The 15103-nt window shown below is 42.1% G+C and overlaps 1 protein-coding gene across 1 annotated transcript in view; it reads right to left on the bottom strand.

The window, feature by feature from the left end:
• The window catches only part of LOC137268522 (uncharacterized), a 90200-nt gene extending 76430 nt beyond the window's left edge, over positions 1–13770 (bottom strand). The window contains exons 1-2 of the mRNA XM_067803092.1: positions 13312–13770; positions 7570–7866 (exon numbers count right to left, since the gene is read on the bottom strand). Coding sequence (XP_067659193.1) covers positions 7570–7866; positions 13312–13501 — 487 coding nt within the window. The 5' untranslated portion in view covers positions 13502–13770. The remainder of the gene's footprint in view (positions 1–7569; positions 7867–13311) is intronic.
• Positions 13771–15103: the final 1333 nt, after the last annotated feature.

Below are 15103 nucleotides of genomic sequence, written 5' to 3'. Positions count from 1 at the left end.
GTGGCTTTCAATAACAGGGAGCTTGCGGACACGTTGTCAGACAGCCCTCAGCATATATACTGCAGGTGAAATACATGTGTTTTATGCGGATTTTCTTTTTCTTTAACTGTCAGTGAATTTTTAAAGTCCCGACAAACTCCAAACAGTAGCCGTTATCCGTTCGGCATTCTCCCGTTTGATTGGACGGTCATAGATCGCCCAAAGACTACCTGACACGACCTCGTGCTAAGGTTTGTTAGACGCAGTTGTTAGACTAAGTTTACATAAACTGAATATCTTGGGAAACACCAGCATGAACAGGTAGTCCCTCTGTCACAGCGTGCAAAATATCCACTTTCCCGCTAGTTCGCGGCTAGTAAAAATCCATTCGGGCCCGTGAACCTCCACAGCTACTGGCCCGACTGGATAGTCAATTCTTTCATTCAAATGACTCAGCGTGTTGGCAGTGGTGTTGATTACAGACTTCGTGGGGTCATTTTATAAATATATCACTCTCTCCAACTTGTTAATTTTATTTATTTTTTTTTATCATACACTTTTAAATCATGAAAGAGTTTGACCCGATAAACATGTTCATCATATTAGCAGCTGATGATGATGTTTTAAGTTATTGGAACACAAACAAAATGATTCAGAAATTCGGACATGTATTTTCTTATTTGTTTTGATGATATGTAAGCCTTTGCGTAGTTTCTATATTCAGTGAATTATTTTGTGGGGTGGTAACTTTCAGGGAAAGCTAGCCCGACTGGCAAGCAACATTTGGAAACTATTCCGCACACTGCTTTGTCAGCAGATTTGGATGTTTATAGATGCTGGATATGATGTTGGTCAGTGGGTGGGTCATATCTACTGACCAGACTGTAATGACCAAGCGGCTGTTGCATTAAAAACAAGATGAATCCAGAGAGGCACATTTACAGCTAACTGCAGATGACTGTACCAGCACGTTGGTGATTGCTGCCTGGGACCCGATCCCATCACTGATGGCTAATCGATGGAGTAAGGGAGGATTAAGATTTACATTTCCTCAGAGAACCTTTAAAGGAGATCTTCATGGAAATAATCAGAAATACGATCTTAGTTGTGACGTACCTCGACGTTTGGTAGACACACGTGAGTTCATTGTGTAATTATTACGTTGCGTAGACAGGTATTAATAGGAGAATTGATCTACATGAGGAGATATTCAGGAATTAATCACAGCGGGAACCAAGGACAAAACTCGGGCCCACACCGGGGGAAATGGACTAGTATGACTGTCACAAGTGAATAAAATTGATCCGATGCTACGCTGAAATGGATTTCTGTTTTGTAATAAAATGTTAGATGTGGGATGAACACTTTGTGAGGCTGCTAGTTGACGTCTCTTACTTCGGCGAACCCACGTTTGAGACATTAATCTGCAAATGGCTATAAACAGGATTCGAACCCCCGAGACGCATTCGGTGCCGGGGTGCACGGTGGATGGCTGGGTTATGGAAGTGAACTAGTCAGTCTGAGAGTGGCGGTCAAGGTTGTGACTGTGTGACCAGGAGTTGGATATCGCCAGCAACAAACGATCACATGAATAAAGTCTTCGGCAAAAACATCCATCATTAAAAAGTACCGGTATCCATGGTGATAAATTCATTTTTAATGATTTAGCTATTTACTTGACAAGATTGATATCAAAGATTTAAATGTAAAAAAACATGAAGTAATCGCATATAATAGCAGATTAAATTTCGAATTGATCTTTGATCTTTTAAACGACATTGAAAAACACGATGTGCTCACGGATTAAGTATTTTTGTAGTAAAAACAGATGTAATTGTCCCAGTGTGTATACTTATCACTGATGTTAGCGTGAGTTAAAATGACTACATCTCATCCAGAATTAGTTACCAGGTCTTATATATGATACATGTACACCAATCATTGTCTGGAACTGGAGGACCATTGAATGGTTTCACAAGGAACAGATGACATCCGAATAATAAAAATCAATAGGCCAAGACTGTGTCGTCACAGGTCCTCGTGTCATTGCGCGAATTAAGGATTTTTTTAAACAAAGTACAAAAAAATTGAGATGACCCCCGACTTCACAGTACAACATATCTAGATGTGTTGTACCGTGAAGCATTTCAAAAATGTTGAGATGACCCCTGACTTGAAACGCTTCACAGTACAACATATCCACACATGTATAATGCTTGGGGCTTTCCTGGACTGTAAGTAGACTCATGCTATGTTATGGGAGTGTCATTGCGCCCAATGCAGTTTGAAATACAATATGAACATCTTTAAATGCCTCTTCTTTCTGATATCGATTTTTTAACTCTCATTTAGGTTGTCACTCAATAGTTCAAGATGACATTTGCCTAAAGGACACATTCACAGGTTCATTTGTTCCATGAAGGAAATGGCAAATGTGAACAGACAATTATCTATGAAAGTCTCTTTAAAATGGGAAATCCTCAAGCAGTCAGTTGCGAAGACATTCAAACAGGCGGACGAAGTTCAAATCAGCAACTAACAAAGGGGGCATGTTCATAGGCATTGTTTTGCTTGATTGATGTACTGACATATGAATACAATATGAAATGAACACGTGTATGTTTCAATCAATAAATGTCTTGTAACGAGTATGCCACAGGACTAGGCTCAATCTGATACGTCTTTCATCAGATCTGGAGGGGTAATGTTTCCTTCAAAAGACTCAGCGTGCTGGCAGTGGTGTTGATTACAGAATTCATCTGGGTGAAAAGAAAACCAGCGTGATGTACAATTTATTCCCTTCCTATTTAGATACCTGTGATATAAATACGTCATACTTGTACGGTCACGTGGCTCGTGCTGATGTGCAGGATGCAATGTAACATGAAGGTTGTAGTGATGGCAGGATGTTTACATGGAAACAGCTTCTTAATGTTGTTTAGGTTTGGCTAACGGGAAGAGTAGATTAGAGTTTGTGATTCAACCAGATTTTTACGTTTGCTGCGCTCCTGGATTTGACGACAAACGACCGATACATCGGAATTCCGACTTTAACTCCACATCAGGTTGACAGGCTGCGATAGAGCTGAAACAAGCTGGTTGTTCGTGGTCGATAGTAAACCTTCTCACTCAAAAGGCAATTTGTGAAACTTTATGTGACAATTCATGTGCTGTGCGTGTATTTCCACTTAAAATCCACCAAAACCCCCAACAAGAAAGACCCTCAGATTACTCATAGTAGTAAGAAAGTGCACAATACTTTTCCTCACGATTAAAATGCTATCGCTTCACAAATAGCCTGCATATGTTCATGGATTTGTTATGCCTGGGGCCTTATCTACACATATACTCAGTATATCTCAGAAACAAAAACAAACATACAAAATAACCCCAAAACCCCAGCAACACATGATTATATGATATTAAATAAAACTGTTTTGTTTTGCAGTTTCACCACAATTAACCACGTGCTTTTATCCTTACGTGACGTCGGTGTTTTGCGCTTGTAGCGACAGACTACAACTCCAGTTTGGTAGTGACACGGTACCCACAGTACAGGGATTAAACGCTGCAGACTGGGCAACCGTCTGTGTAAGCCTAACTGTATGTGTGTGATATGAGCTTATCGAGTTTGTGTAAGTCTTTACCTGTATGTGTGTTATGTACGTATCGAGTTTATGTAACCCAGTCTGTGTAAGTCTGACTGCATGTGGGTGATATGAGCTTATCGACTTTGTCGATGTGATCACCCAGTGAAGATCCGGGCGCCTACAACCTATGGTCGATCTCATGGACGCCAGGCTCGACCGCGTGACTCATTTTGAATCATCGTTCATGACTTGAGTGCCTGGACTGGCCTCGACATACACATGGAATGTGTACAGTGAGTCTTTAAAACGCAACTCGCAAAGTGGTTTGGTCCGGCTTTTGTCCGGTGTGGAAAATCCATATCACCAAATCAATTGGTATATATATATATATATAAAGACTATTCAGTTGTGTTCTGAGTAAACATTGACGATATATCAGATGGATGTGGTTTTTATTACATGTTGCAGCTGTCTCTCCTAAAATAATGTGTACATGTGTGCAGTCACGCGACCTTGACCTTGGTGAACTTTGTTAATTAATTGTTTGTAAGTGTAAACTACGGCACAAGCCAAACGCCCTGTCCACCGTGACGAGAATATACTTCATGCCGTACAGTACCCGACACCATATCCAATACGACACGTTTGTTTAATGAGCCAAATCTAGTATCAACATGCGATATGTAATATTGCACCGGCCCATTACATCACGTGATAAATGTGATCTGATCTTTGTCAACATGCGCCATTCCTGGGGGATTAGATAGTTCTATACATGTATTGGTCCATCTCAGACGTTTGTCCAACGTTGGCCCAATGTTTACCTACGTTGGGCCATTGTCTGCCAATGTTGGCCCAACTATATATGCAATCTGAGATGGAGCCACTCCAACAGAACTAGTCATTAAATGGTTCTATCCTGGGGTGGGTTTTTTTATTCTATTCAAAGCAGAATTTTATTGTATTCAAGGCCAATGGTGCACACACAGTTTACAGAGATATGCATAAGCATAATTACAACTGCAACTTATTTGTTCAGCATTTCATCACCGATTTCTGATATTTTGTTCATTGCACGGACACAACAATGATTTTATACGCTATATCGGGAGCGGTGTTGAGTCACAGGTAATAGGCTGGTGTATTTAAAGATAAAAGTGAAATGAATTTCGTTCTCTACTGATTCTTTGAATGATGGATAGATTATTTCATTCCTTTCAATGGACATTCTTGTTCCTTCATTTACCTAGTCTAAATTTTATTAACGCATACCTTAAATCGTTGCATCTAAGGACAGATAAATATTTTGTTTCACAGCCATTCCAACAATACATCCTTAATTGACGGCAGGACTTGACAATCAGACAATCCTGTGATCACTTTGAGCAGAAATCACGCAGACCGTCGGATAACATGTCAAGAACAGACCTGGCCACCCGATCCAGCTAGCCCACTCCTACGTCATAAACAGTTAGTGGGGTCAAACGTGAACCCGGACGCTGACATGGGCCAGTGTAACAGTTGGTTGCTGGACCGTCCGCACTAACGGCAGCTCCTGCCATTCTTTTGAATCACAGGCAGGAAGTAACAGTTACAAAGCGTCTGTAATAATGTTTCATTATAATACAGCCAGTATTTCAAGCATATCGAACAAATATATTTGTCGTTCATTCATAGATATCCATTATTTTATATGTGGAAGAGGTAAATGAAAAAAGAATGCCCTGTTTGTTTCCGGAAGAAACAAATGTTTCATAAACACTGAATGGCGTCCAACCCTGACAGTCACCTACATTTAAGTGACATTACCACGGCCATACTGTCAGCGGGAGTCGAACCAGTATCTGATTACAAGCGAGAGCTTTAACAACAAGACTACCAATACCGAACGCTTGATAAATAACGCTTTACAGTGCGGGTTACAATATACTAGTAGCACCTTATCATACCCCGCAATGAGGATGAAGCACAAACTAGCGTGACTACACGTAGAGTATGGAAGGAGATATATATATATTTATATATATATATATATTACATAATTCCGGGAAATTAGATATTGAGCTGACATGGTAACAGATGTATTTGACTGCCGCTGTTTATTATCTACGGTAACTGAATATGGTGCGAAAAACTAATTATCAATATCATTATTAAAGGTTTTATGGCTGTAATATAATATAATTTCCAACGTGTTTTTTTACAGAAAATTTCTTGATCACATAGAATGCATGGAACAAATCAATGGTCGAAACTTATGCTTAATAATGTATCTGGCTTCATTAGAAACAACACGTGGGAGACTGCTGTTTGTCAACCAGGGACACTCTGACAACGGCATCACGACAACGATGGCCACTTTCATCTGGCAGACGATGGCGTGACTTTGAAAGTATCCAACTTCGTTTCGTCATTCCAATGAAATTTACGTTTCTGTATTTCAGTCCAAACTGACAACCATAACCAAGTTCATCATTCGATAAATCAGGGACAAGGATGTATATATTCCAGTCATATCTCAAACAGTCAAATTTGGATCATTCCATGCACATGTCGAGATTGTGTTCCCAAAACCCGTGACCGGGTGTTAAAGCCTTGGAGTCAGCTTTGTGTGCAGACTCTTCCCGTGTTGTCACAGCCCCTAGTGTACAGAACACAACCCTGTGCACTTAAAAGAACCCACGAATCCGTTGATATATACCAGATGGTGGCCCCATGAATACGTGCAAACACCTACTTGCAGGTACAGCACGTGCTGTAAGCTTGGACGAAGTAATGTGACCATGTGTCCCAGCCCACCCAGCTGTGAATGGGTACCTCGATAGGATGCAACCGCTACAAATAGCTCGGTGCGCCTTGAGGTAGCAAGAGTTGTTTACTCCCCAGGGAGTTGAGACTGATAATATAGTGGGCCGTTGATATTGACATCCAATGATCGAGGGAAATATATCTCAGCGCCTTCAGCAAGCACTATATAAATATCCTATACTATTCATGTTCTTGCGAATATCACACACTCCGGCTGGGGTGCTGTTCTCTTATGAAGTATAAGAATAAGAATAATATAATAGGTACATTAATACCGCGCTGGTATCAAGACCGGAAACCAAACGATTTTAATTTACGTCTTCGGATGCCCAATAGATGTTGACAACCACATTGTCTGGCTCTCGATGGAACATGTTTCGTCACCAACTCATTGGGTTGATGAGCAGTTTCATGATAGCACCTACGGGCTAAACTCATTATTTTATGGGCAACCAGTGTAAGACTTGACATCCCAGATCGTCAATGCCTGAGAATGACCAGTCTTGATTACCAGCCAAAACGTTAAAACGGCGTCAGGATGTAAGGGACATGCCGTTCCACAGCCGAGCGCCCTCTTAAAGCATCACAGGTTTCCGGAAGTGCATTCCACGGAAACTAGGTGTCACGTGACACATTTCTGTCACCGTGACTTGTTTGCATCTATTACTGGCATTCTTATTACACGAGTATGAGATTGCAAGTTGGTGACGAGCCAAAAGCGACTCACCATTTTCTCATTATGAGATACACGATCCTATCTTTTTTGACTGACAAGGGCTTATTTTGCTTCCCGAGCAGTTGTATGCTTTAACATATTGGTTTAACAGGCTGTTCAAGTGATACATGCACAGTTAGTCATACGCAGACAGAGTGCCTTCTCCTAGGTCATTGTTCCTTGAAGACCTTGCATGAAACTTACTTGTTGGACAAGCAGTGTGTGTGTGTGTGTGCGTGTGCGTGCGTGTGTGTGTGAGAGAGAGAGAGATAAATGTGAGAGTTGATTTCTGTAAGTGTGTTACTGTCTGTCATATCATGCCCATGTGGGTAATCCCAACGTGTGGTAATCACTTTATCACCAACTTCAAATTGCCACGCCCTGAAAAGAAACATTATAAGATGACAAAACGATGACGTCAGCAAAGCACCCCCATGTGATTGGCTAGAACCTGTTATGACATGGCGAGCAACTTACCCGCTGTTGTGGTAAACTCCACCTTGTTGCTGAAGTTGCTGGTCGTCCCTGTCGTCCCTACAGACACCATGAAGACGCGGTAACGTTGACACGGAATCAACCCCACGAGCGCCACCTGACGTCGGTCACCATGGATGCCGCGTGTCACACTGTACCTCCCGATGGGAGAATCAACTAGGTCGTAGGTGAGTTCAAATCGGAGTATGTAAGGGGTGTCAGGTGGTACAATCCAGTATAAATGTGCACGTGTTCTTGTTGCTGATAACACGGTCAGGTTGTTTGGAGGTAAAAGGAAATCTGAAAAAGATTGTTCAGTGCGTTAATATGGAATCCTCTTAAATATGAAATGCATAAAGTCAAACAGCCACGATCCATTTGACTCGGCCATCAATGTTGCTATTTTCTAATGCTAGATAGCCAATTACTCCATTGACATATCCTTAGATTGTGTTGAGGCGGGAAAATACGGTAAATAATTTATAGTTCTTTACATGCTGCAGAAAATAAGCTGACTGAAAAGTTCTGAACACAATACAGTCGCAATTTTGGCAGTCTGGACACACGATAACTGTATTTAACCATCAAAAAAAAGTGTTACAAGCATTAGGGTTCAAATTAGAACCATTATGTCAGATAATATCCATGTATTTGTAACAAGCTTAGACATTCATAATTCTTGTACGCATACTTCATTTGACCAGCAGTTTATCGGAGATCAGCAGTTTATCGAGGGCCAACAGTATATCGGGGACCAGCAGTATATCGGGGACCAGCAGTTTATCGGGGACATGTTGACTGTCATAATCATTGTTAGCTTTGTTTTCAATTTGGCAGTTCTGTATCATGTCAGAGATGTTAACACCTCCTTTAGTCACCTTCCGGAAACAACCAAGAATAACTTCAAGTATGTATCGTCCTGGATTCGAACCCAATCCAACGTCGTGATGACCGACCACCTCCCTATCTCTCGATGTGCTAATGGCAGATGGTCGTGTCTCTCCATATCGGTCGTGTCTAAGAGTCGGATGATCGTTTTCGATCACGAGTTATTTCGTGGCGATATATTGATAAATAATGTCAGCAATTGTGACAAATAGCATCTTAGAAAATAAGTTAGAAAATAAGATTACTGAAAGCTATGATTTAAAGTGGTGCGACAGACGAGGGTATTGATCGTGCAGATCCTGTCAGCGCACGGCGTGGTACCCTGCTGAGTGCCGTAAATCTCGTACCGTTCAGTGTGACACTTATTAAAAAGTGATGCCAACGTCAAAGACGACAGATACGGAAGTAAATACCAACAAGACTCACGTAGTGAATAGCGTTTATGTCGAAATAAGTGACATCGCAGATAAATATTCGAAATTGAGGGAAAATGTGATTATTTATTCCGTTCCTTTGGAAATGTTTCATCTGTATTTTTCTGTAGTACTTTTTCTATACATATGCATTGGCTAGTGGTACGCTCGCAATGTGGAATACCCCCTACTTTTTAATGGTATGTATTACTCAGCGCGTGTACATGCATGATATGCATTCCGATCACACGTGATCCACTGTGTCTGAAAATGAAATACGACTGGGAATAATTTTTCAAAAGCTCCTCGACACTATTTCTTCAGTCAGCCAACGTTTCAGCTTCTTTGGTTTTGATCGGAGACAAAAAATAACATATGTTGACAGGACGCCACATGCCTGACGCCAGGCCATCACGCTTTTTCAAATGGTGTTCATGCCATTCACATCAGTGAGAGAGTAGATGAGACCTTGTATGTGAACACAAGTTGTATCAAAGTGTGCGTAGTCGTTGCCTGCAGCGGTTACAAGAACGACGCGTACATGAGAATTTACAGCGATGGTGGGAACGTGATGCTGAAGATCTTTATCTACTTACACGTGTTGGCGTACTGACGTGTACCTGGCGTGGACGGTGAAGTGTGTCAGCTGGTGATGTAACGTGAGTGAGTTTAGTTTTACTCCAGTGACCAACAGCATGAGCGTCGATCCGCGTACTTGGGCATCGACGGCATGTGTCAACCAAGTCAGCGAGCCTGATCACCCGATCCCGTTTCTCGACTCTTATGACAAACATAGTCGCCTTTTGTGGTAAGGCAGTGTTGCTGAAGACCTATTCTACCCCGGATATTCACGGGTCTTATCACGAATACAGCAGCAGATCTCATAACGATACATATTCATTGATGTATTATCGTGAAACCCCTTTACTCTGGTACCTGTTAACCCGAAATGTCTCGATTATATACCTGACGTATTAAATGAGCGGGTGAGATATTGTTGTTTGACGCCACTCTAGGGCTCCTTTCATAAAGCAACCTTTACTAAACTTAACCTTAACTCCCATTCTTAAACACCGCACTAAGTCAAAAAGGTTAACCTTAGTAAAGGCTGCTTTGTGACAGGATCCCATGGACAATATTTCAGTCATGCGATTGCATATCTTATGTTGATGAGAACATCTGAACAAATACACAGATAAGATACTGGCCGCATGCTTCTGACGGCGTTGAAAGCAGAATCAAGGATGGGAGAGTCACATGAACCCTCCGGGCCTAGTGGCAGCAAGAGCTGTATGATTCCAAGGGAGCTGAGATTAATAATATGAGGCGCCCTTGAGATTGACATCTAGTGACTGAGGGAAAGATAAAGCGCCCTTGAGTAGATGAGCTGGATATCGGAGCTATACATTTATAGGTGGAGGAGGACGAGGTGGAGGATGGTGGTGGTGATGATGATGATGATGATGATGATGATGATGATGATGATGAAGATGAAGATGATGATAGTGGTGGTGGTGATGATGATGATGATGGTGGTGGGGACGACAACGACGACGACGACGATGATGATGATGATGATGAAGCTTTTCCCTACAAACATCATGTGCTCCTACATCGTCGACATTCTGCACAGCAGCTTTAACTGCTGCACCTGCGACTTTGACGTTTTCCCGATGTATGCGATGTCGCCACAGCTGACGTTGTGTTCTAGGTACATGACGACGTCACCTATCTATTGCCAATGAGATGATGGTACTGCCACGATATTGTCTCTCATACACAACATAGTGATTGTGTCAAAACGTTATCCTAGCTGATTTGTGGACAGTAAACGAATAATATCAACATACAGTTGTTAAGGTGATTGATTGTTCACGCTAACATTTATAGATATCTCTATAATTCTAGGTAAGCACAGCACTTACCGATAGAAAAGACAAATATTCCCGTTACCATGGCAACCGCGAAATCATTGAACTTACAGCTTCATTCAGTATTAGCATTTGTGAACTGACATTTCTCATGGTTTCAAGTTACGTTCAATAATTTACTAGGACTATTTTAGCATATCTCCTACAGGATAAAGGTAATCTTTCAATGGCACTTCTCAATGCTGCCCATTTTATCACAATGTTATTGTGTTCTATTATGTTAACGAGTATTGGTTGAATTTTTACAGATTACCAGTTTTACACTTTCGGGCAAAAGAAAGTACAATGGAAGCTGTCTAAACCGGCACTCAATGAGACTGAAGAAATAATCCGGTTTTGGCAATGTGCCGGATGATAAATGTACAAGTCACAATGGGACTGAGATTTTATGCCAGTGTTGACAACTTGCCGGATTGGACAGATGCTGGTATTGGCAGGGTCAACTGTATACATCCACATTCTGGTCGCTAAGAATGAAACTAACAAGGAATAGCTAGAGGAGGAGTTTGCAGAGCATTAGCGCCTGCTTCAACATCGTAACATTTCAAAAACATTTAAAACTTTTTGTCAGCTTCCTAGTGTGGGCATTTCTATTTTGCCCGCGATTTTATCTCGATCACGGATCTAAGCTGGGGAGTCAGTGCATTTGAACCCCAGACCAGCAGATCATGGTACAGTAGGAACCGCAACTCTTGAAATCAGATTACTGCACGTCAGGCCACCCTTGTCACGTGGATAAAGTGGTACCCGTCACAGCCTTATCAATCAAGTGGCCAAAACATACTGAGGGGAAAAGATAAGGTTTCTTCACATACTATGCGATACGATACTTGTGGCGAAACCTGGAAAATAAAGGAACACTTGTGCTTTCATGTGATCCCTTATTTTTGTCCCTCAGTATATATTTCAAACCTTAAAAGAACTGAGAGACAAGAGGAAAGTAACTTCCGAAACATTCCTGGCTGAGGTATATGGACATTTAACTTGAACTTATGAACGTGACCGCTACACGTGGTCCTCACAAGTGTCCCGTGTGTACTGTACACTACATTTCACACATATAGTACACCTAATCCGGCCCACCCCCAGCCCCCACCCCCATCACCTCGTGATCCTCGTCTGTCATAACCCAGACTGTAATGTCTTCCTCCCTTAGAGCACTGTCGGGTTTGTTTGTTATAAGAACACACAATTTTTCGCTGGTTCAAGGTCGTCTCGAATGTAGCGTTACTCTACTTCTATTGTTAATAACACATATCGCTTTACCGCTACACCAATGCGCATTTCAACAGAGGTTATCTTGACTATGTTAAAACTGGTAATGTATTTCACTGGCGGACGCGGGTTTTGTGGGGGTGGAGCAGGTGTGTGTGTGTGTGTGTGTGTGTGCCCGCGTGCGTATTAGACGTATCCAAAGAGAGATAGAGATCACAACACCTATTACAATATATACCTAACTTCTTCGGACCCGTGAAGGTCCCGGGGTAGAATAGGCCTTCAACGACCCATGCTTCCCATGAAAGGCGACTATGCTTGTCGCAAGAGGCGACAAACGGGATCGGGTGGTCAGGATCGCTGACTTGGTTGACACATGTCATCGGTTCCCAATTGCGCAGATCGATGCTCATGTTGTTGATCACTGTATTGTTTGGTCCAGGCTCGATTATTTACAGACCGCCGTCATATAGCTGTTACATTGCTGAGAGCGGCGTAAAACTAAACTCACTCACTCATTCCTAAATTCTTCGCTTATGTAACAAATTTTTTGTCACATAATAGCAAATTATGTTCACACAAACCGATGACACCTCTCTCCTCTGCCACCAGAGACCATATAATAGATGGCAATAATAGATGGTGTATGGTCTCTGCTGCCACCGACAGTTGGAGCAGTGCTAGAATCGCCATTTTTGATCATGTGAATCGCCGTGAATATTACGACCATGACCTGATTGCGTTTTCCGTAGTAATCGCGATTCCGACAGCAAAACGTCAATGTTGTCTTTTTTCCCGTTGACCTGAACGCTATGTGCAGATACATGTCATTATGGATGTGCTATTGATTTCACGTATAGTAATAGCGAACTACGAAAATGTCAACCTGCCTGTAGCAATGATGAGTGAATGATTTGAGACGAAATTTATGAGACTATGAACGTTGACACTGACACAACAGCTGACAGAGGAGATTCATGTAAAACACCCTGACATACACGGAAGTGATTGGAAGGGGGATGGGGGTGATATGAAGCGCTGTCCGTTTGACGATCCGAACGCAGAGAGAGAGGGAGTGTGTGTGTGTGTGAGAGAGAGAGAGAGAGAGAGAGAGAGATGGGGGAGAGGACGAGAGGGAGAGAGAGGGGGCGAGAGGGAGAGAGAGAGATGACATATGCTTACATAACTTCATCATTCACTGCGAGCGCATTGTAAACACATGTAATCAACAAGATAACGTTAATAAGTTAATCACGTTATCATTAATGCTACTGAGAAACAGAAACTGCTTTACCTACAGTGCACCCAGAAGCGGCGCTGAACGCTCGCCTTCACACAGTCCAATGACGTAAGACTGACGAATAGTTCCACTGTATGACGACACAGCATGTGTTGGCTCGCGCCTCGAAATAAACACCAGTCACGTGCCAAGCCAGCGATGAGTTGGTGTTTACTTTTGCAGCTGACAACTGTTGTCAAAGCTGTCATGGAAACCACATATGTCACACGTGAAAGGGAACGGGTATATTTTCCATACACAATACAACACGCTTGTTGTAGAATCTCCTGTAACACATTTACAGGGTGCACAGGTCCTATTCACATGGCACCATTCAACTTAGTAATAATGCAGCACTGTTAGAAACATCCAACAGTTCGTCATCCGAAACACTGTTCAATCTCCTCTGGGAAAACCATTCCAATGCATATAGCCTGCCTCGCGTGCGATGTCGGTATCACAAAACCCATGGTCGGCTGTGGTAGGTAATGACGCGACATCGTTGTCGAGGACCTAGTCACGTTCGTGGATTGGTCAGCCGCGTTCCCCTCCACACAGCGTCAGACTAGGTCTGACGGGCGGGCGGACGTCGTGACGAGCTCGGCGATTGGCGGACGATGATGCATGGCGACATGGAACATCAGCTTGTGTGGGGCTGTGAGGAGCGTTCGGTTCAGCGTTGCACTGAGCTGAGCTACCACGTTCTGGTTTTAGTGAGAGCTATGCGAGAGAGCGCTTATCGTGTTTTAAAACCAATTTTATCTTATTCTTGCATGATTTTGCGATTAATTAGAGTAGTGCATCAGCGAAAGCTCGAATTAAAAACCGAAACAGCGGATTAAATTCGCAGCTCCGGATTGATCTTTTGAAGGAATTTGTGTTTCAGTATTTTTCAGTAGGGAGATATCTCTAGTTTCCAGAAATGATGACTGAAATTAGCTACAGTACTTATGATATTTCGTATGAAAGCGTTTCGATGTCTGTAAGAGATACACCGCAATATATCTAAAAACGAATACGTGATAGTGAATAAACTTACAAAAATAGTTTGGAAAAATGGAGTGTAAAGTTCGTTTCCCTTCGTACAGGAACATCGTCCTGTCAGGTACATGAGCTATGCCACACACTGAAGGACGGACACTCTGACTGACCGCAGGTCAAGATCTATTTCTATTTTCTATTTTTCCATTTCACTCAGATGAAAACACCGTGGAAGGTTCTGTATCTAAACTTTTGCCTGACCGTTCATGACCTGCATCATCTTGATATTTCACACCTTAACCAGGGCGAATATGAGTAAATACATAATAAATCTATTTATAAACATCACCTATGTTTGGGGTGCCCTTGTGTTTCTAAATGACAGAAAAATGAATGTCTCTTTGTTTTAAATTGTTTCTTACTGTCAAATATGTTTTAATAAACAGTAGCAACTGAAAACTGACTAGCTAAGTCTTTCAACCACCACATGCTTTTGCGTAGGAGGTTGATCTGAGGGTGGTGAGTAATTGCTCCAGAGGGAGATGGGTAACCTTTACACTCAGATAGTAATCTGGAAGGGATAACACAAAGGATTTCATTATCAGCACAGACCCTTTGCTGTTGTTCGTCTTAATTGATTCACGGAATAATTCTGTACCTAAGCTGGAACGTTCCGTTGTCTCAAATAAGATATCGGTTTGATTCTCTTTGTTTGTATCGCTGAATTTGAAAGCAGTTTTTAAACAGGCTTACAGTACAAATCGTCTTGGTGTCGAGACGTTAGATACTCGTGCTTTAGGGAGTCGGGTCAAAATTGAATATGTGTATAT

The sequence above is a fragment of the Haliotis asinina genome, chromosome 16, assembly GCF_037392515.1.
Source record: "Haliotis asinina isolate JCU_RB_2024 chromosome 16, JCU_Hal_asi_v2, whole genome shotgun sequence".
Classification (NCBI taxonomy): domain Eukaryota; kingdom Metazoa; phylum Mollusca; class Gastropoda; order Lepetellida; family Haliotidae; genus Haliotis; species Haliotis asinina.
The sequence above is the reverse complement of the archived record's forward strand: the minus strand, read 5'-3'. Positions and strand labels throughout refer to the sequence as shown.